General features: G+C 43.7%; 2 protein-coding genes across 2 annotated transcripts; one reads left to right on the forward strand and one right to left on the reverse strand.

Moving 5' to 3' along the window:
- Window positions 1-1,170: 1,170 nt before the first annotated feature.
- On the reverse strand, window positions 1,171-20,809 carry NFS1 (NFS1 cysteine desulfurase). The gene is made up of 13 exons (XM_059706016.1): window positions 20,675-20,809; window positions 19,982-20,091; window positions 19,160-19,276; window positions 16,722-16,805; window positions 13,047-13,199; window positions 11,628-11,721; window positions 10,971-11,105; window positions 4,589-4,746; window positions 4,057-4,162; window positions 3,898-3,979; window positions 2,893-2,976; window positions 2,209-2,298; window positions 1,171-1,859 (listed from the first exon to the last, which is right to left on the reverse strand). Exons 1-13 carry the CDS (start codon window positions 20,769-20,771, stop codon window positions 1,796-1,798), a joined length of 1,374 nt encoding a protein of 457 aa, XP_059561999.1. The 5' UTR covers window positions 20,772-20,809; the 3' UTR covers window positions 1,171-1,795.
- ROMO1 (reactive oxygen species modulator 1) lies at window positions 20,793-22,765 on the forward strand. The gene is made up of 3 exons (XM_059706017.1): window positions 20,793-20,933; window positions 21,115-21,245; window positions 22,578-22,765. The coding sequence occupies exons 2-3, from the start codon at window positions 21,115-21,117 to the stop codon at window positions 22,684-22,686; spliced, it is 240 nt and encodes a 79-aa protein (XP_059562000.1). The 5' UTR covers window positions 20,793-20,933; the 3' UTR covers window positions 22,687-22,765.
- Window positions 22,766-22,794: the final 29 nt, after the last annotated feature.

Below are 22,794 nucleotides of genomic sequence, written 5' to 3' on the forward strand. Positions count from 1 at the left end.
CAGGATTGGATCCTGAAACAGGAAAAGGGCATTAGTGGGAAAACTGTTGAAATCTGAATAAAATCTGAAGTTTAGTTCATATTGTTGTACAGATGTTAGTCTTAGTTTTGACAAATGTACCGAGTTAAATTAGAGGAAGTTGGGTGATTAATATATAACTGTACTATCTTTACAACCTTTTGCTAAATCTGAAATTATTCAAAATAAAAAATTTACTTAAAAAACTTATATTATTTCATCTCCTCCTCCTGTCCATCTGCATTCACCATACTTTAGACTAGTGAGTGGTTCTCAACCTTCCTAATGCCGTGACCCTTTAATACAGTTCCTCATGTTGTGGTGACCCCCAATTCATTGTTACAAATTGAACATAATTAAAGCATAGTGATTAGTCACAAAAACAATATGTAATTATATATGTGTTTTCTGATGGTCTTAGGCGACCCCTGTGAAAGGGTCATTCGACCCCCAAAGGGGTCGCGACCCACAGGTTGAGAATAGCTGGACTAGTAGCTTTCAAACTTTTTTGATCATCACCAACATAAGAAATACATTTGCAACTTGATATATACATGCAAATAAATAATTTAAAAATATGTATGATGTAGTCTAATTTATTTTTCTCTCATTTGTTTGTGTTCTGGTAACTATCCACCTATGTCTTCAGATCCACAAATGGAAAAATCTCTACTCTAGCTGCATTGACCTTCTACTGGTTTCTCAAACACACCATGCTTTTCATACCTAAGGCCCTTTGCTTTTGTTGCTCATTCTCATCCCTCACTCATCCCTAGCTCTTTCCATGACTGGAAATCACACTTCTGCTTAACACCTCCTCAAAAAAGATTTCAAAGTATGCCCAACATAGCAGGTTCTACCCCATTATCTCCTTTACTACTCTATTTCTTCCATAGGCTTATTTATTTACTCATTATATTCTGACTCTCAACAAGAATGAGGGCAAGGTCCTTTTTGGTCCTGTTAACCAATGTATCCCCAATATCCAGAATAATGTTATGCTCCTGACAAGCCCTCAAATAATTGTTGAAAGAAGAGATATGCAAGCAGACTGAGTCATCTATGGAAATCAAGTGGAGTAGTAGTCTGCTCCACAATTCCCAATCATAGCTTGGAATTCTCCCTGGGCCTCTCATAAAGTCACAGAGTAAATAGAGGAAGGCGATTTTATTTCTCTAATCTGCAAATTAACAAATTTTTAAAAAGAAACAAATTATTAGAATAATGGGTAGTATCATATAGATATTTCTCGCTCCAGTAGGTCTAAAGAAAAGAAGAACAGAAAGACAAGCTTTCTGTTCCATCTACAGTCGATATGAAGAGGTGGCCTCTGAGGCCACAAAAAAAGATTAAATCATAGTTGATTATGTTTGTTCCTGAAGGAATCAGTCTTGCTAGTAGCAGTAAGCAACAACTCAAATGTCCATGTATAGCATCAGGGTCCCTGAACAAAGAGCCTCCTTTTAATTCTTCTGGCTCTCTCCACCAAGGATATAGAGCAAGGTCATAACAAATGTTCCTTCTGCTTCAGGGTGAGACATCCACCAATCGTAAGAACAGAGAAGGACTCCTGGAGATAAATGGGGAGTGCTTCCCATGAAAAAAGCTGAGACCCGGGAAAGATCCTGTGTTTCTGCCTTGGAGGTGAGCTGATGCTGAAGTCAACTGGGCTATACCAATTCTGGTTTGAACATGAAATACCCACTGGTGTAATGAGGTGCCGTGCAGTGATGACGCAGGAGCAACCAGGACAGCACAAAGTCAGAGGCCCACTCTTCTAGTGTTGGGTCCACTTGATGCTCTTAAGGTCAATGCCATCCTGCACCATCTCCCAGAGAGGGCTGCCAGAGAGAAGAGATATTGGATGAGGGAGGGCTTAGAGAAGCAGCAGCCAAGAATCCTTTATTAAAGGAAGTTTTCCTATACTTAAACTACAAATCACAAATTTTGTATTGATATTGCTGCAAGGACAACTATTAATACTCTGAAAAACACCTGAATTTATGTACTTTAGTTTTTAAAAACATTTTTTCATATTCTGAAAATAAGTAGCCAAAGATATTCACTTTCTTGTTTTGTGGAATCTCTAAATTATAAAATTCAATTATTTGCAAACTGGTTTCCGGCCATGTGAACACAGCATGAGCACTGCCATTTCTTCCAAAGGGTCTCTGGTACAACAGTGCATACCTCATTTCTCGAAGACGCTTCACATGGTAAATGCACTTCTCTACTGTGTAGTCCACTTCCTCCTCTGTAGTGAAACGGCCAATGCCAAACCTGAAAAGGGCACAGGAGAAGAGCTCTGCATGAGAGCTCTAGCACTGAGGTAAATTCATTCAGCAAATACTCAATGAGGATTTACTCCACACACAACATGGAGAGAACATGGTCCTTCCCCTCTAGGTCTGAGTGTCTATGGTTTGTGGACCAGCCACATCAGAATCACCTGAGAAGTTTCCTACTCCTCCAGACCTAGTGAATCATATTCTCTGGGTGTAGGATTCAGAAATCTTCATCTTACACAAACTTTCCAGGTGATATTCAATGAAGTCTGAGAATCATTGGTCTAGAAACTTTCATGAAGAATTAAGAAGAAGGACTTATATGCATGCATGCATATAAGCCAAACCAATGGGCATGGACAACAGGGGGATGAGAGCATGAGTACCGGGGGGGGGGGTGGGGGGCGGTTAATGGGGTGGGGGGGGGGATGAGGACACATTTGTAATTCCTTAACTAATAAAGAATTTAAAGATTAAAAAAAAAAGAATTAAGAAGGAATAAGGAAAACTAGATTGAGGAGACGATAACAGGAGATAAAATACACACAAAAAGATGCCTTTCATAAATGTTACAGCTCAACTGACTGACCTGATAGAAGAGTGAGCTAAATCCTCATCAGTGCCAATTGCTCGAAGGACATAAGAGGGCTCCAGGGATGCAGAAGTGCACGCACTGAGGAAAAAGACACAGAGCCTTGCTCAGTTCATCAACATCTGATTTTAGCCCCAAACCCCCAGACCTGCTCCCACCTTCCAGGTCCCTAGAGTCAAAACATGGAGACAAAAGAGACATTCTCATCTGTCAGAGCTAAAGGGCCAAGGCTACCGGCACTTTAAGGGATTTAAATCTAGCTCCTCTGGCCCATATGGCGGTTAAACTCTTTAAAAAAGGATATTGCCACAGAATGACACAAGAGCTGGTCTGACAACAAGAGGCAGCAGAACACATGTTCACTCCCCTGTGACCGAATACACCATATTGTACCAGCATAGATGGCAGCTAAACCCGTGGTGGCCTTTAAAGTATACTTCAATTCCGGAGGCCTACAGCAGAACTGCTAATACAATACTAGAACAGATACTTGCATCTCCTGGGACTACAAAAGGTACAAAATTCTACCCCAAGAAGCCCTCCTAGAATGGCAACTTCAGCCTGTGCCCAGCTAGCTAAAAAAATAGATGTTTATGCCCTAGCCGGGTTGGCTCAGTGGATAGAGCATTGGCCTGTGGACAAAAGGGTCCTGGGTTCGATTCTGGTCAAGTACATGTACCTTGGTTGCAGGCTCCTCCCTGCCTGGGCCCTGGTTGGGGCATGTGCAGGAGGGAACCAATCGATGTATTTCTCTTACACTGATGTTTCTCTCTGTCTCTCCCCCTCTCTCTCCCATTCTCCCTAAAAATCAATAGAAAAATAGGCTCGGATGAGGGTTAACAAAATATATAAATAAATAGATGCTTACAAAATGACCCTTATTCTTAACCAAGAGCTCTTGTACCTGTTATTTCTATGCTGGAAAGCTCAATAATCTGTTATAACACTTAGAAGCCAGGCTAATCGGTCCTGCCACAGTCCTTTCTATCTGGTCCAACTTACCTCCCCGAAGATAAGGCAACATCCTTGAGTGCCATCAGTAGACTCTCCCCTTCCACATAGGCAAAGGAGAGGTTGATACAACCTGGAAAAGAGAATAACTATGAGAGGAGTCTAGTCTCAGGCTCTTCCAGAATGGGAATAGAAAAAGCATGTCCATACCTGGGTAATGGTGATGAGGGTCCCCATTCATCACCACATCCGGAAGGCTCTTCATTATCTTCTGTATCAGTCGCTCTGCTAACTTTGAAATTCGCTTGTGGTCATACTAAGGAACAGGCAAGAGAGAACTCAGCATAGGACCATCAACAGCAAGGAAACACACAGGACAAGGAGCCCTCCTCCTGTGTCCAGAAGTGACTGGGCATGAGACCTACCTATCGTCCTATGTTACTCATGGAGACCACTGTATCCCCAGCACAGAGCACAGCACCTAGTATGCAAAGGTGCTAAATAATTGGACACCTGGGTTCCAATAACCCAGAAATAAATGAGCTGATAACTACTGAAGGGACCTGGATTTTGGAGCCCACAACACCTCCCTCCAAAACAAGATGCCAGCAGCACTGGGACAAAGACAGTTTTCTTAAACCTCCTCTTCTGGCAGAGATCTGACTCATTCATGCTGAGAAGCTTCTAACAGGAGACCCAGCACAGGGGAAAAGGTTGTGAGAGGAAACTGCTCTCTCCCTACCTCCATCTCTTGCTGTGCCACTTCACACGCAGCCCCCAGGCCCACCACCAAGGGTGTGGGCACTGTCCCAGACCGCATACCCCGCTCCTGCCCCCCTCCACTCTGCAGGGCCTCCACACGCACACGGGGCCGGCGGCGAATGTAGATGGCACCAACCCCTGGGAAACAAAGTTTGTTACATAAAAGAGAAAAAGAAAAATACAGGTGAAATAAAATACAACTTTCCAAAGGGGTCAAAATATTCTTTCAACTTTTCTATAAGCTTGAAATTTTTCAAAATAAAAAAGCTGGGAGGAAAAGAAGAAACAGCAATAAAAGCATAATACATATCAAAATTATTTAACATCAGGAGGGACTCTGCCAGAAGGAGTCAAGACTCATTTTTAAGTTTAAAGTAGCTCCGTATGCATGTGTAAAATGGCATCACCCAATGCGGTATTACTCACAATGGCAAAAAAAAAAAAAATTGGAAACAACTTTGATGTCTTTCATCAGGGGTATGGGCAAATACATTATGATACATGAAATACAAAGCAGGTGTATACAAGAATGAGAAAGCTCCTTTTGTACGGCTGCTGTAACATCTCCAAAATACACTCTTAGAAACTGTTAAAATTTTAACAGTCTATACTTTAATTTTTTTAATGTATTTTATTGAGTTTCACAGAGAAGAAGGGAGAGGGATAGAAACTTAGAAACATCGGTTAGAGAGAAACATCACTCACGTGCCTCCTGCACGCCCCCTACTGGGGATCAAGTCCACAACCAAGGTACATGCCCTTGACCAGAATCAAACCCAGGACCCTTCAGTCTGCACTCTATCCACTGAGCCAAACAGGTTAGGGCGTATACTTTAATTTTTAAAAAAAAGATATGCCGCCCCTCCCCCCCAAAAAAAGATATGCCCAGCCTGTGTGACTCAGTTGTTGAGCACTGACCCAAGCACCAAGAGGTTGCCAGTCGATTCCTGGTTAGGGCACATGCCAGTAGGAGGCATGCAATAGGCAACTGATCCATTGATGTTTCTATTTCTCTCTCTCTTCTCCTTCTCCCTTCCTCTCTCAGATAAAAAAATCGATAAAAACATATTTTTTTAAAAAAAGATGTATTGTTAGGTGGAAAAAGCAAAATGCAGAACAATGAGTATAGTATGCTATCTTGTGAGTTAAAAAACAAAGGGGGAGCTCTGGCCAATTTTGCTCAGTGGTTAGAGTGTTAGCCCGCAAACTGAAGGGTCTTAGGTTCGATTCCCAGTCAAAGGAACATACGTTGGTTGCAGGCTTGATCCCCACCCCCCATCAGAGTGCATGGGGAAGGCAACCAATTAATGTTTCTCTCAGTCTCTCCCACTGCCTTCCACTCTAAAACTCAGTGGAAAATAAAATATCCTCCAGTGATAGGATTAACAGGGTAGGGGCTTCTGTGGGAGGCAACCAATTGATGTGTCTGTCTCACATCAATGTTTCTCTCGGTCTCTCCCCCTCCCTTCCACTCTCTCTAAAAAAAAAAAATCAATGCCAAAATATCCTCAGATGAGGATTAACAACAACAAAAAAGGATTAACAACAAAAAAAATCCTTTGAGGAGCCTGACCAGAGTGGCTCAATGGTCAAGTGTTGACCCATATGTACCAAGAGGTCACTGATTCGATTTGTGGTCAGGGCACATGCCTGGGTTGTGGCCCGATCCCCAATAGGGAGCGTGCAGGAGGCAGCCCATCAATGTTACTTTGTCATTGATGTTTCTTCTATCTCTCCCTCTCCCTCCCCTCTCTGAAATCAATAAAAACTTTTTTTAAGAAGCTTTAAAAAAATCCTTAGAAGAAAAAACAGGAGAAAATCAAAATGGAAGTAAAAAAAAATAGCATAATCTCCCAGGGTCTATAAAACTTAGAAATATGTTTGACTCATGACTTAGCAAACCCACTTACAAGTATTTCATACCAAAATATAAGCACAGATGTGCAAAGATAGTCACTAAAGTAGTCAATAATTTTTTAAAGTATGTTTTTATTGATTTTAGAGAGAGAGGAAGGGAGAGGGATAAAAACATCGATGAGAGAATCACTGATCAGCTGCCTCCTGCAAGCCCCCTGCTGGGGGTCAACCCTGAAACCAGGGCATGTGCCTTGAATGGAAATCGAACTGGGGACCTCTTGATTCATGGGTCGACACTCAACCACTGAGCCACACCAGCCAGGCAAGAATTTTTTTAATAGAGTGGGTACTTGATGAAGTTCACCACTCACACAGAACAAGTTTTTAGGCAGAGATTGTGGGTATGATAAAAAGTTATCATCACCGAAACCGGTTTGGCTCAGTGGATAGAGCGTCGGCTTGCGGACTGAAGGGTCCCAGGTTCGATTCCGGTCGAGGGCATGTACCTGGGTTGCGGGCACATCCCCAATGGGAGATGTGCAGAGGGCGGCTGATCGATGTTTCTCTCTCATCGATGTTTCTAACTATCTCTCTCCCTTCCTCTCTGTAAAAAATCAATAAAATATATTAAAAAAAAAAAACACGTTATCATGAAGAAACCCCAGTGTTTTTTTAAAATATATTTTTATTGATTTCAGAGAGGAAGGGAGAGGGAGAGATAGAAACATCAATGATGAGAGAGAATCATTGATTGGCTGCCTCCTGCATGCCCTCTGCTGGGGATTGAGCCTGCATATGCTCTTGACCAGAACTGATCCCAGGACCCTTCAGTCTGCAGGCCAACGCGCTATCCACTGAGCCAAACCGGCTAGGGCAAGAAACCCCAGTTTTAAAATAACTTATCTACCAAACTACACGAATCAAAAAATATTTCATTTTTCATCAAATTCAAGCATCCTATACTATCTGAATCTCTGCAGTTGTTAAGTTCGGGGAGAAAATGCTCAGATTCCATGTCTGAATAGTGAAGGAAAGCATGTTGTCTAAATTTACTTAGATCCTGAGTTCAGAAAGCAGGACTTTGGATAGTGAACAATACCTTTACAGATTTAAGTGCAGAGCAGAGCTTCTGCTCAATGAGTTAACTGGTTTTATCAAAATATATGTATCTTCAACTAAAGCTAATAAAGGCAACTTTAGGTAAAGATAGAATGGCAGTTGGGCTTTTTAAAATAATAGCTCACAAAAACACTCTTCGCAATCTCTGGAAACCTTTAGAAGAAGTCATATTACATACTTTCAGGAGCTATCACACCTTTTCCCACAGGATGTATACTCAGATGATAAAACCTGCAGACACAGAAAGTGTACTGGCATTACCAACCACCACAGGACCTCACCCCAGAGACAGAAGAGGAATTGTTTTTTATGGCCACCTCTATAAAATAGAGGACAACAATATCTTTACAAAGTTGGGATGAATAAGCAGAATTCAGCTAGAAAACATTCCTAATCAAAAGGACCATACAGAATAGACAAATATTCTTGAAAGACTAACAGGGACACAGATGACTAAGTCTAAGAACAAACACCAAGAGATGTACGTTTAAGCCCACACAATCATCCTCTGAGTGGTTCTCAACCTTCCTAATGCCGAGAGCCTTTAATACAGTTCCTCATGTTGTGGTGACCCCCAACCATAAAATTATTTTCGTTGCTGCTTCATAACTGTGATTTTGCTACTGTTATGAATCGTAATGTAAATATCTGATATGCAGGATGTATTTTCATTGTTCTCGACCCACAGGTTGAGAACTGCTGAAAAACACAGGGGAATAAAGGACTCAAAAACATTGCTCTGCATAACATAAGGGTCAGACAAGCTAGCTGGACTTATTCCCTGTTCCTCAACCAAATCAATGTCTATATGCTTCCTAAGGATTTTCTAAAGAGAACAGGGAAAAATGGTCTGCTACATAGTAACTATGAGGATCTACAAATAGGAGCACACCCTGCCCCCCTCTTATTCTACCCAGGCACCCCAATTTGCCTTTCCCGCTCCTAAGCTCCAAAGGCCCTTCTTTTGCTGCTGTACCTTGTTTCCTGAGCCTATGCAGCCCAGCTGGCTTACTTCTACTACCTCCGTATTACTTTATCTTATAATTTAAATAAATAAATAAATAAATAAATAAATAAATAAATAAATAAATGACACTTGAATTCTGCAAGGCACTCTGAATTTACAACTTCTGAGATCACAATAGTCCCAAATGATTCCAAGTGTAATAGGCAGTTAGATAGACATGAGCAGAGCAAGGACCATGTGCCAGGTACAGAAGGTCACCAGGGCAGAAAGTCCTGGGTGCCCAGCAAAGGACAGTTAAAGGGTTGGACCTCGCCCCCCAGGGTGACTATTCTTCCCCTAGCATATTGCTGGTCATGCAGTTTAGACCCCCTGACCTTTCCTCCCTAGAGATAACATCTAGGCCTCAGTTGTATTTCAGCTCCAGGCCCAGAAAAGCAGCAAAACCAGACCAGCGACCCCATGGCTGACCTCAGGACCAGCTGCATTGACTAAAGACCCCCTGCAGTTGAGACTTAGACCCTGAAAGGACACATCTGGAAAGCTGCTGAATATTTTTTTTATAATATATTTTTGTTGATTTTATTGATTTAGAGAGGAAGGGAGAGGGAGAAAGAGATAGAAACATCAATGATGAGAGAGAATTATTGATTGGCTGTCTCCTGCACACCCCACAATGGGATCAAGCCTGCAACACAGGCAGATGCCCTGACTGGGAATCGAACCATGACCTCCTGGTTCATATAGGTCAATGCTCAACCACTGAGCATGCCAGCTGGGCTGAATATTCTAATAAGATCTTCCTGTGGGACCTCCCCTAAAATCTCTATCCAGCCCTAGCCGGTTTGGCTAAGTGGATAGAGCTAGAGTGTGGGCCTGTGGACTGAAGGGTCCTGGGTTAGATTCTGGTCAGGGGCATATGCCTGGGTTGCAGGTTCCAATGATTCTCTCTCATCATTGATGTTTCTGTCTCTCTCTACCTCTCCCTTCCTCTCTGAAATCAATAAAAATATATATATAAAAAAAAATAGCCTTGGCTGGTTTGGCTCAGTGGATAGAGCATTGGCCTGTGGACTCCAGGGTCCTGGGTTTGATTCCGGTCAAGGGCACATGCCCGGGGTTGTGGGCTCAGTCCCCAGAAGGGGGCGTGCAGGAGGCAGCCGATCAATGATTCCCTCTCATCATTGATGTTTCTATCTCTCTCTTCCTTTCCCTTCCTCTCTGAAATCAATAAAAATATTTTTTTTAAAAAATCAACCAATGGCCGAACCGGTTTGGCTCAGTGGATGGAGCATTGGCCTGCGGACTGAAGGGTCCCAGGTTCGATTCCGGTCAAGGGCATGTGCCTTGGTTGCGAGCACATCCCCAGTGGAGGGCGTATAGGAGGCAGCTAATCGATCTCTCTCATCGATGTTTCTAGCTCTCTATCCCTCTCCCTTCTTCTCTGTAGAAAATCAATAAAAAATATGTTTAAAAAAAATCAACCAATGAATGCATAAATAAGTGGAACAACAAATCAATGTTCTCTCAAAAAAAATGCGTTGTTGTTTTTTTTAAATATATTTTATTGATTTTTTTACAGAGAGGAAGGGAGAGAGATAGTTAGAAACATCGATGAGAGAGAAACATCGATTAGCCGCCTCCTGCACACCTCCTACTGGGGATGTGCCCGCAACCCAGGTACATGCCCTTGACCGGGATCGAACCCGGGACCTTTCAGTCCGCAGGCCGATGCTCTATCCACTGAGCCAAACCAGTTTCGGCTAAAATGCGTTTTTAATAAATAAATAGCCTGACCGGTTTGGCTCAGTGGATAGAGCGTCGGCCTGCGGACTGAAAGGTCCCGGGTTCGATTCTGGTCGGGGGCATGTACCTTGGTTGCGGGCACATCCCCACTGGGGGGTGTGCAGGAGGCAGCTGATCGATGTTTCTCTCTCATCGATGTTTCTAACTCTCCCTTCCTCTCTGTAAAAAAATCAATAAAATATATATATTTTAAATAAATAAATAAATAAATAAAATAAAATCTCCACCCAGTGCTCTCTCCCTCCCCAGAGCATGACCATGCCTTTCCCTTTCCCTATCCCTCTCTACCCACCCCCAAGGCATGTTACCATTATCTTCCTCACTCCCTAGCTTCAAGGGTTTTCCCTTTACCTCTATAACTTGTTTCCTAAGCCCATTTCTCCTAGGAATTACTTTTTCTACCTCTGTGCTTTACTAAATATGTGTTCTCTTATAGTTTGGGTCTTGGCTCTAAATTCTTTCCTAGCCAAACCCAAATACTGAGGTTGCTGAACCCAGGTCTGGTCTGACCCCACCAGTTAGTTACCTGGTGCTGTGTCGCCTACAACACAAGAAACACCTATCAAAGGGTTTACTGGAAGGTACAGAGCAGAGGAACTCTAGGAGGGGCTGGTACCTTTGGGACCATAGATTTTGTGACCACTGATGCTCATGAGATCAATTTTCATGTCGTTGACATCAAGTGGGATTTTTCCAACAGCCTGGGCTGCATCGGTATGGAAATAGACCTTTCTGGAACTGCAAATCCGCCCTGAGGAAAGAACAGAGGGAAAGAACATAGCACAATGTTGGGAAGTCACCTGGCAGTGATCCCACAATGTTCCATGAGTTCTAAGGCAAAACTGCATCTGGCATTAGCCCCTAACCATGTAATAAATCATTTCTCTTCAACACTGGTCTTTCAACATATCAGATCAACTTTCATATCCCTTTTTATTTAAAAGAGGTAAAGAGTAACAGATGAATTTGCTAATGTGACTAGGAGGTTGAGTCTGGCTCTAAGTTAGCATAATAAAGAGATGTTCAAAGCTGAAAACAGAGGAAGAAAAAAGAGTAGAGGTTTTTGGGGATTTTTTTTTTTTTTACTACACCAACTGCAGTAAAATGAAAAGAACATAAAAGATACTAGACCTGGATTCAAATACTGGCTGTATCATGTATATCTCTTTGCCCAGATTTTCTTACTGTATTCTATAAAGTGTTACACCTCCCAGCCCCCTCCCGCTACTCAGATGCTTGGTGGGCAAGCATAAGGGTTCACCACGACACTCACCTATTTCCGAAATGGGCTGCTTCACTCCAATCTCATTGTTCACAGACATGACTGAGACCAGGCTGGTATCCGGCTGGATAGCAGCCTCTAGTTCCTAAGAATATCAGGAGTAAGGAGGCTATACAGCACCACCAGGTACTCCCTAACTTAGAATGTGGGCAAGCTTAGTCTTTGGCTACACACCTATCAGAATAGTGATAATACAAAATTGCTGGGGAGGATGCAAAGAAACTGTATCATTCACATTACTCATGGAAATGTAAAATGGTACAGCCACACTGAAAAACACTTTGACATAAAAACCAAAACACTTTGGCAGTGCTTGTTCTTTATAAAACTTGTGAACAAAAAGGGGTGCTGTAAAAAATCAGTGACCAAGAATAATCTCACAGGGTGATCTGATAAAAAACTCCTAACTGGCCCTGACCGGTGGGATCAATGGTTAGAGCATCAGCTTGAGCACTTAAGGGTCAGGTTTGGTTCTGGATCAAGGGCACATACCTGGGTTGCAGGTTCACTCCCTGGCCCTGGTCAGGGGCAAATGTGGGAGGCAACCAGTTGATGTGTCTCTCTCTGAAAAGCAATGGGAAAAATATCCTCAGGTGAAGATTTTTTAAAAAATTCCTAACTGAATTAAAAAAAACAAAAGTTAAAAAAAAATCTTAACTGGGCAGGTTTGGTGGGTACACATGCCCTAGACCTCTAACTTCTTTAATGAAAGGTTTATCTTGCCTTAAGCAAGCCCTGTCCATTGTTCTTGGGCATCTAGGTTAATACACCTTCGAAATGCCAGAATAATCCTCTTTTCCACACCTCTCAGAGGTGTGACCACCTTCAAAGGAGCACATAATCTTGTTAACTATTCTGTAAACCAATCAGAGATTTCGCCGCCTCACTTTCTCCTACCTTCATGTAATGTTATGTTCCCTCCTTAATTCCAAATGTACATGACAGGGTTCTGTCTACATACTACATCTTAGGATTTGTCTAGGGATGCTAGTATCCAAACTCTGGTGGACAAGATGCTTGGACTCACTACCCAAAATGGACACATAAGGACATAATACAAAAAGGGAAATATTTTTCTAAAAATCTATACCTCCTCTTTAGAGTAGGGGAGGAGGCCAGAGCTTTGCCACGGTATCAGCCCCTGGCATCCTGCTCACACATCCAGTGACTCCCACACGAACCAGGAAGCAGCAACAAAGCTGAGAAATACATCCTCCAGAGAAAAGGAAGATGGTACACACTCAGAGGGAACATAATCTTGGTTTCTCTGCCAGGCCTATTTCTCTAAGCCCCACCCTCGTCATTAGATCTAGTCCTTCAAGCTTGAGCTAAGGCTGGAGATAGATACAGATACACAGGCAGAAGCCATGCTGCTCCAATTTTTCCACGCCTGCCAAGAGCCACTCCTACCTTCAGGTCAATGATCCCACTCTTCTTCACTGGGAGGTAGGTGACCTGAAAGCCCTCAGCTTCCAGTGACCGGCAAGAGTCCAAGACACACTTGTGTTCTGTCTGGGAGGTGATCAAGTGCTTTTTCCGTGACCTGTAAAACCTGGCCACCCCCTACAAATTGGTGGTGGTGGAAGAAAGGAGAATATTCTCACAAAGATGGCAATGACCTCCATCCCATCTGTGAAGGGAGAGTGGGCAAGGCCGTGTGCTCCACCATCAAATCTCTAACACCCACTGGTTGTCCTACAAATCAATTTAACTCTGATACTAACGACCCAGAGTTAGTGCAGGGTAAGGGGCCAGTCCCAGAAGATTGCTCCCACTTACAACCCAACTGCGAGTCCTGGATGTCACAACCATCCGCCATACTTCTACCCCGCTGGCTACAAATTCAGGGCTTCCACAGCCCTCTAAAGTTCAATAATTCCCTAGAATAACTCACGGAACTCATGAAAAGCGGTGTACTTATGACCAGGGTTTTATTATAAAGAATACATCTCAGAACAGCCAAATGGAAGAGATGCATAGGGTGAGGTCTAGAGTGAGGAGGGGCACAGAGCTTCCATGCTCTTTCCTCCTGGAATCTAGGCATGCCACCACCTTCTCCACACACCCATAAGTCCACTAATGTGGAAGCTCCTGCAAGCCTCTCTGCCCAGAGTTTTTATGGGGGGTTTCACTACATAGGCATGATTGATTAAATCTTTGGCCATTGGGCCCAATCCAATCTCCAGCCCCACTCTCCTCCCCAGAGGACAGGAGAGTGGGAAGTTCCAACCTTTTAATCACATGCTTGATCTTTCTGGAGTAGCCAGCCTGTCCCTTGAAACTAAGGGCCCACACGAATTACCTCATTACCATAAACTCAGAAATGGTACAAAGAAGCTTGTTTTGAATAAGGAATGACAATCCTGTCATTCAGGAAACTCCAAGGCTTTTTGAAGCTCTGTACCAGGAACAGGGAACAAAGACCAAATATATTCACAGATGGAAAACAGGGAACATGCCTACCCTTACACCACCACAAGCAAAAGCCTCTGTCATTTATTTCTATTTAAATAGCAAAACATGTAAATATAGGGATACTGATTGCCAAAGCTGGCAGTGTAGAAGTGAAACTCATACACTTATTCCTTGCTAATGGCAGTATTTATGCTCTAAGTCTTCAGAGAATTGAGTAGAAAGATGTCTTAAAAGCTGTATTCACATTCTTTAACTGTGATTCCTCTTTTGGGAGTTTACCTTAGGGAAATATTTCAAAAAACAGAGAAGCTATAGAGACAAAATATGCTTTAGTTATATTTACAATCCTCAAGAAAAATGGGAAGGTTAAACACATCCAGGCGAATGACTAGTAAAATGAATACTAAGTTGTGATAACACAACTCCATAAACAAGAATGTACTTATAGTAAAAATAATGGAGTTTAAAATGGAAGAACATAGGATATGTTATTAATGGCTACAGAAGAATAAATATGACATGCTACAGTTTGTGAAAATATTAAAAGCATATTCATATATGTGTGTGGGGTTTTTGAAACAATAAACAGAATTAGTTTATAATATAATTAACTTTTCGGAGCAGGACTTGGGGCTAGAATAGGGGAGGAAGACATATTTTATTTTAAACTTTTCTAAAGAGTTAAAAATCATACTACAAATATATGAATTACTTTCTAAAAATTAAAGAAATAAAATGTACAACCCCATTCCTCCAGAGCTTATCATAGAGCATTACTATAAAAGAATATAAACTAATTAGGCCAAATTTAAAACATAAAAACTGCATGTTCTCAAAGACAAGAAACAAAAGGAAAACATTTAAAAGTTGCCCCGTCTCCTATCTCATTTACCCACAGTGTAGAAGGCTCTAATAGCAGGTAGATATTTACTCTACCCATCCAGGCCACTAAGGGGGACAATGTCACAACTATCCTTAGCAATCTTTAACCTCTAGGTTTGGGATCTGTGGGACCTTTCAAAGCAAACATTTTCACATTTTTGAAACCATCCCCATAGGGGATCTGGCTCTGTGGTCTCTATAGTCCAAAGAAAGGACGATTTCCTGCTAACAGAATCAGGCAGGATGATTCTGGAGCCTGTCCCTGGCCTCTTACACTCAGGACAGGTCATAAAATAAAATACACAAAAATAAAATAAAATAATTGGACGCACAGGTGAGAGACAATGGTGAGAGGGGGTAAACCCAGAGTTGAACTTATAGCAGCCCACAATTTATTAGAACCAGGGTATTTATACAAGTGATCCTGGTAACCAGGCTCAATCAAAGGTGAGTATGTTCTATGAAACACCAACATAACTATTGAGAGTGGAATTTTACTTTTATAAGTACCAAATATCTGTATGTCCCAAGGGTAGAGTTGTGCTGATCCTAGAATGGGTGACCAAGTGAATGCTTGCAGAGGGTACCAGAGTAATCAGAACTTTAAAAAAAATGGGGACATTTAAAGAAATGGGAGGTACTTGTTGCAAACAGATCTGATCAGAAAGAAAAGGGAAGGCTGAGAGGAAGGCAGCTGTGAAATCATACATACAAGGGTGAAACTGAGAAACATGCCCAATTATAAGTGCATTCTGGACTTCACTGTGACTAGATCCAAAGGACGGGGAAAAGCGTTAAGTCACCATTATCCACTCTTGTGAAGTAGCTGCTGTCCAAAAAATCAAGTGGTTAATGGCCCAAGAGCCACTGCCTTTTCTATCCAACTACCTTATGGAACTCAGTTCAATAGGAGCAAAGATTTTAGATGGCAAAGGAATGAAGGAAGCTGCCGGGAGCCGGTCCATCCTTGCTGTTTCAAGGGACCTGGCATATATGGCATACGGTTCTTAATATGTTTGCTCACCTTCTTGGCGCTGTGTTTTAACCAAGGTCACCTCTCCGAGAAAGGTTGAATCCCCAGGTAGGGATTTTCCCCTGAAGTTAGGGAGGGAATAAAACCCCTCAACTAAGTGCCAGGCGGGTAATTAATCACTTTAACTATGAACAATCATGCTTAAGCTACATAATCTTTACACCCTGGAATGGAGATAAGAAACGCCCTAACCTTTGAATCAACTGGTATAAATACAGATGTAACAAGACAGAAAGACACAGAACTTAGAACACAGAACCAAGAGAGACAGAACCTAGGCACAGAACCTACACAGAACATTCTCTAGAGACAGAAGAACTTCACTGGAGAGAACATGGCAAAAGATCCTGGACTGAACCTGACTACAGAAATTGGCAAGAGAACCTGACTAGAACCTGGTGACTGAACCTGGCTGGAGAATCTGTACAGAACCTGGCTGGAGATCCTAAGCAGAACCTCTCTGGAGATCCAGACCAGAACTAGGCTGGAGATCCGGGCTAGAGATCCTGGCTAGGCTGCTGATCAACTGAACGCTGTCTCCGTGTCATTCCTTCTTCGCCGACTCCGTCCACGCCTTTGGGGACCCCTGGACCCGCTGGGGTTGGACCCCGGCAGGAAGCAACAAATTAGAAAGAGTATATGTGTCTTCTCTTCACAATAGGGTGGGAGTGGGTGGCTGGGAAATACATGCATGAGCCTAGATGACAAAAAGATACCATATCCCAAGTCAAGAAAGCCCCAATATGACCCCTTACCTTAATTGCTATGTTATTGGATTCAGTAGCGCCACTAGTGAAAATGATCTCACGAGGATCGGCCCCAATGAGAGATGCTACTTGCTGCAAGCCAAGAAACAGAGATAAGTAACATCAGTTCCCCAGGAAAGTACTTGACTACAGGACACAGCTAGGACAGAGCTCTAGATCGAGAAGCGCTCCACTGTATTCTATCAACTGCCCAAGAAGCTCTGCACCTCCTAGGGTCAGACAAGGATAAACTCACTTACATCCCAGATCCCAGGCTCTTTCCCAGCCCCAAACAAAAGAATAATAATAATGATAATACTGGTGTGTTTTTTTAAATATGATTTTATTTTTTATTTTAAAAATATATTTTTATTGATTTCAGAGAGGAAGGGAGAGGGAGAGATAGAAACATCAATGATGACAGATAATCATTGATTGGCTGCCTCCTGCATGCCCCCCACTGGGGATTGAGCCCGCAATCCGGGCATGAGCCCTTGACTGGAATCGAACCTGGGACCCTTCAGTCTGCAGGCCGACACTCCATCCATTGAGCCAAACCAGCCAGGGCTGATTTTATTGATTTTAGAAAGAGAGAGAGAGACACTGGGATTCAAACCCAAAACCTGAGTATGTACCCTGACCAGAAATTGAACTGGTGACTTTTTGGTGCATGGAATGATGCTCAACAAACTGAGCCACACCTGCCAGGACAATATTGCTGATTTTAAGACAGTACTAGTGTGCCCTGACCGGTTTGGCTTAGTGGATAGAGCGTTGGCCTACAGACCAAAGGGCCCCGGATTTGATTCTAGTCACGGGCATGTACCTTGATTGCAGGCTCCTCCTAGATGTGGGGCCCTGGTCAGGGCACATGCAGGAGACAACCAATCGATGTGTTTCTCTCACATTGATGTTTCTCTCTGTCTTTCCCTCTCTCTTCCACTCTCCCTAAAAATCAATGGAAAAATATACTCGAGTGAGGATTAACAAAAAAAGAAAAAGAAAGTACTAGTGCCTGGCTGGTGTGGGTCAGTGGTCAACCTATGAACCAGGAAGTTACAGTTTGATTCAGGGCACATGCCGTGGTTGTGGGTTCAATCCCCAGTAGAGGGCATGAAAGAAACAGACAATCCATGTTTCTCTGTCACTGATGTTTCTATCCTCCTCTTTCCTTCTCCCTTCCTCTCTCTAAAATCAATAAAAACATTAAAAAAAAAAAAGCACTATTTCAGCCTTGGCCAGTGTTGGTAGAACCATTACCCCGTACACGAAAAGGTGGTGGGTTTGATCTCCAGTCGGGGCACATGTGGGAGGCAACCGATTGTCTTTCTCTTTCCCTTGCTCTAATATCAATTTTTTTTTCTAATATAAATTTTTAAAATTTGTATTAGCCCTGGCTGGTTTGGCTTAGTGGATGGAGCGTTGGCCTGCAGACTGAAGGGACCCGGGTTTGATTCCGGTCAAGAGCATGTGCCTTGGTTGGGGGCACATCCCCAGTGGGGGGTGCCCAGGGGGCAGCTGATCGATGTTTCTCTCTCATCGATGTTTCTGGCTCTATTCCTCTTTCTTCCTCTCTGTAGAAAGTCAATAAAATATATATTTTTTAAAATTTTTGTATTAAAAAAAAAAAAGCACTATTGTGCTCATCATATATATAGGCATTGGATTAATAAACCCATTACTAGCATTGTCTCATTTAATTCACCCAATAACCCTAGGGCAGTGATGGCGAACCTATGACACGCGTGTCAGAGGTGACACGCGAACTCATTTCTTTGGTTGATTTTTCTTTGTTAAATGTCATTTAAATATATAAAATAAATATCAAAAATATAAGTCTTTGTTTACTATGGTTGCAAATATAAAAAAATTTCTATGTGACACGCACCAGAGTTAAGTTAGGGTTTTTCAAAATGCTGACACGCCAAGCTCTAAAGGTTCGCCATCACTGTCCTAGGGAGTAGGAACTGTTACAATCTCATTTGCAATGTAAGGAAACTAAGGCTTAGAGAAATTAAATAACTTGCCAAAGGTCATTTAGTTAGGGAATGTGGGAACTAATCAAATGTCTTTAGAGCAGTGGTTCTCAACCTTCCTAATCCCGCGACCCTTTAATACAGTTCCTCATGTTGTGGTGACCCCCAATTTCATTGTTACAAATTGAACATAATTAAAGCATAGTGATTAATCACAAAACAATATGTAATTATATATGTGTTTTCCGATGGTCTTAGGCGACCCCTGTGAAAGGGTCGTTCGACCCCCAACAGGGTCGAGACCCACAGGTTGAGAACCGCTGCTTTAGAGGGACTCCAAGGCCTGCTCTCTGAATCTCTTAAAGAGTCCCAAACCATTTCTACCTCCACCCATACCTACCAAGAAGGAAATGCCTCCCACAGGCCACTAAATCCATGACATCAGGACCTCCCAGATTCCTCTGTACTAACCTGGCGAGCACGTTCCATGGCTGCCTCACTCTCCCAGCCATAAGCATGTGTCCGGGAGTGTGGGTTCCCATAGTAGTTGACTAGGTAAGGGAGCATGGCATCAAGCACCCGAGGGTCCTGAGCACAAAAGAACAGATCAGTCTTCTTGAGCCCATAGTTAACTTAGGCCCCACTCCATCTCCTCAGACCTGCCTCAACAAACTCCCAACCCTTCAGACAATGCCCAGATTATGCTCCAACATTCTTCCAGCCCCTCCGGTACTAACCAAATATCAACTTAATTCACTCCCACTCCCAATCCATCTTAAATCAGGCTATTCTACCATCTCCCTGGGTAATCTATAAACACTGTCATGTCCTGACAGCCATTTCTACAGGAATTTACATTCCTACCAGGAAATGTGATCTGCAAGGGGCCAGGACATGACAGAGTCCACATATTGGTGAAATCTTGTATTAATATTCAAGTGCTCATCATGTGCCACGCTGTTAAGGGCTGTTTTATGTCTTTTCATCCATTTACTACTTGCCCACATTCATAGTTACTAAATAGCAGTGCTGCTAATTCCAGAGCCCATGATTTTAACTACTACTATAATGCCTGCACGGAAGTGATTTGACCTAGATCAATAGCTTGTAAGTAGTTGAGTCATTTCTAGCGGACTGCAACTTAAGCCTCCTAACTCCTAGCTCACTGCTTTTTCCTGAACACATCCATCAATGGCTCTTAGCTCTACAAGAATTCAACCCCTGCTGTACATTGTCACTTCTACAATAAAATTCCTATAAACAGCATGGGGAAAGCTGCCCCTCCATCCTTACCAGAGGAGTTGTAGCTTGCACATCCATATACAGAGGTCGCAGCACTGACTCCATCTCTGGAGCAGTGGCTGTATCTGAGGGAACAGCAGACTGGGGAGCATGGTCTGCAACTGCCAAAAATATGGAACAGAGTGGCCAAGTGACTATGGACACAGGGTATCCAAGACATCAGAAGGTAAAGCCGGGATGGAGGTGAGTTAAGTTTAAGGATTACTGGGGTTGAATCTTAATGAAAAAGGAAAGAAAACATCAGGATTTGAGCAAACTGTAAAAGGAGATAAGGGACAAAGGCAGGGCTCTTGGAGGTGGATGTTGGGACATTATTAAAGTTGCACCGTTGGGAGTTGGGAAGGCTCTGAAATGGCAAAGCCATTTAGAAGGGATGTGGAGACATAAGCTCTCCTTTGAAGGTCACTTGCTGGACCACTAGCATCTCTAAAAGTTGGTTAGAAGAATGAAGGCCGAGCCTCAGGCTCGGAAGGCCAGTGGGATAAGATCTGAGTGGGTGGCGGCGAAGGCACTAAGAAAGCCAGCTTGAGAAACCTGGAGGGATGAAGCCCAGGGGAAGGGTCAGAGGGTCTGGGTAGGGGCGGAAGAGGGAGGCTACGGAATATTCACAGGTGCGTCGCAGCGCGGAGGAGAAAGAAGGAGCGCCACCTGGGAGGGAAGCAGCAAGCGGGACACGGAGCGTACCGCGCAGGCGCAGACCCCGAGTGGGTGCCTCGATACTCGGCCCCTGAGCCGCTGGCAGGGCCGCAGCCACCCGCCTCCAAGCTGTCCGCAGCAACATGGTCCCGGAGGCACAGCCCCTCGCCCCGAGCGGCTGCAGTACTGAGCTACGAACTCCCGGAAGTACTGTTCAGTGCCCCGGAAGCGATTCCTCGGGCCACCAGCGCGCTCCGCCTTGCGTTCCGTGTGAGACGTAGACTGAGCGACCGAGGCCGCGAGCGAGGTGAGGTGGGGGCTCGAGGGTCGGAACACTAAGAGGGTGATGGAATCGGGTTACACGCGGATTTTCCTTCCCGAGCTTCCTCGAGCCCTTACGTCCACTCCCCAACCCCTTTTCCTCTGACCCCGCCCGACTCTCGGGCTGGCGGCCAGGCCTGCATTTCCTTGATCCTCGAACCCCACAGATGCCGGTGGCCGTGGGTCCCTATGGACAGTCCCAGCCAAGCTGCTTCGACCGTGTGAAGATGGGCTTTGTGATGGGTTGCGCCGTAGGCATGGCGGCCGGGGCGCTCTTCGGCACGTTTTCCTGCCTCAGGTGAGGGGCGCGGGTGGTGACCTGGGGTGGGACTCCCGGACCTTCCCGCCCACTCCACTTGGCCTGCCGCCTGAATGGAGACTAACGCGTGGCAATCTCCCTGACCTCTGAGCGAGACGTTTCCTAACCACCTTCCGTGTGGAAGGACAGGTTGGAATCCCTCCTCTCCAGCGCTTACTAGTCTGTAACCTTAGGCAAGTTGAGCCTGGGTTTCCTCAAGTGTAGAATGAGGTCAGTAACACCTACCTCATAGAGATGTAAGGATCAAGTCAGAGAACACTTAGCACAGAATATAGCACATATTAAGTGCTCAGTAAATAGTTACGACCGTCGTTGCTGTTATTTCCAATTGCACATCGTGAAACTTGTTGAGCAGCAACAGGATGTAGAAATGAAGCAGATAAATTTTACACCTTAAATGTCATTTTCACATATATGACTATTCTCATATAAATGACTATTCTCAGTTTTTCAGACTGAAAGTTACTACTTACTGTGCACTTTCTGTGTCAATCACTGTGCTAGATGCTGTTATCACAATTCTTTTATACTTGACATAGTCCATAAAATGACTCCACAGTCACTTTTTAAAAATATATATTTTATTCGATTTTTAAAAAAATATATTTTATTGATTTTTTACAGAGAGGAAGGGAGAGAGAGTTAGAAACATCGATGAGAGAGAAACATCGATCAGCTGCCTCCTGCACACCTCCTACTGGGGATGTGCCCACAACCAAGGTACATGCCCTTGACCGGAATCGAACCTGGGACCTTTCAGTCCACAGGCCGATGCTCTATCCACTGAGCCAAACCGGTTTCGGCTTTATTCGATTTTTACAGAGGGGAGGGAAGAGGAATAGAGAGTTAGAAACATCCATCAGCTGCCTCCTGCACACCCCCTACTGGGGATGTGCTGCCGCAACCAAGGTACATGCCCTTGACCAAGACCCTTGAGTCCGCAGGCCGAGGCTCTATCCACTGAGCCAAACCGGTTAGGGCTCCAGAGTCACTTTTAACACTAGGAAACCATCTAAGACAGCTGTTATTATTGGGTTATATATACAGATTCTAGAGGTAAAACCAGCAGAAAAAAATGGTTTCCATGTACTTGACACTGCATTTGCAGCCTCTCAGAAACTAAAGGCAGTATCTGATAGATCCTTTTCAACTTGTCATTACTGATCCTGGGTGGGAGGGGCTAATGTCCTATTAGACTTCTGGAGTGCATGTTTCATCCTTAGAAGCACATGTTGGAAAAGGGCAGTTAATATTTCTCCATATACAATATTTTTGGTCCCAACTGGCCCCATCTTGGTTTCCTCCTCTCAGGATTGGAATGCGGGGTCGGGAGCTGATGGGCGGCATCGGGAAAACCATGATGCAGAGTGGCGGCACCTTTGGCACATTCATGGCTATCGGGATGGGCATCCGATGCTAATCAGGGCAATGGTTGCCCACATCTACCCTATCCCATCAGTCCCAGCCCATGTACTATAATAAAAACACTTTGAGTAGTCTGTGTTGGAGGCACTGTTTTCTTCTTCTC

Source organism: Myotis daubentonii, chromosome 8, assembly GCF_963259705.1.
Source record: "Myotis daubentonii chromosome 8, mMyoDau2.1, whole genome shotgun sequence".
Lineage (NCBI taxonomy): Eukaryota > Metazoa > Chordata > Mammalia > Chiroptera > Vespertilionidae > Myotis > Myotis daubentonii.

Excerpts from the sequence above, each read along its gene's own strand:
- NFS1 (XM_059706016.1), bottom strand. The coding sequence starts at position 20,771 with ATGTTGCTGCGGACAGCTTGGAGGCGGGTGGCTGCGGCCCTGCCAGCG. Across the intron at positions 4,747-10,970 it reads CAAAATCTATGGTCCCAAAG|GGGTTGGTGCCATCTACATT; the intron begins GTACCAGCCCCT and ends TTTGTTTCCCAG. Across the intron at positions 3,980-4,056 it reads CCCTCATCACCATTACCCAG|GTTGTATCAACCTCTCCTTT; the intron begins GTATGGACATGC and ends TCTCTTTTCCAG.
- ROMO1 (XM_059706017.1), top strand. The coding sequence starts at position 21,115 with ATGCCGGTGGCCGTGGGTCCCTATGGACAGTCCCAGCCAAGCTGCTTC. Across the intron at positions 21,246-22,577 it reads GGCACGTTTTCCTGCCTCAG|GATTGGAATGCGGGGTCGGG; the intron begins GTGAGGGGCGCG and ends TCCTCCTCTCAG.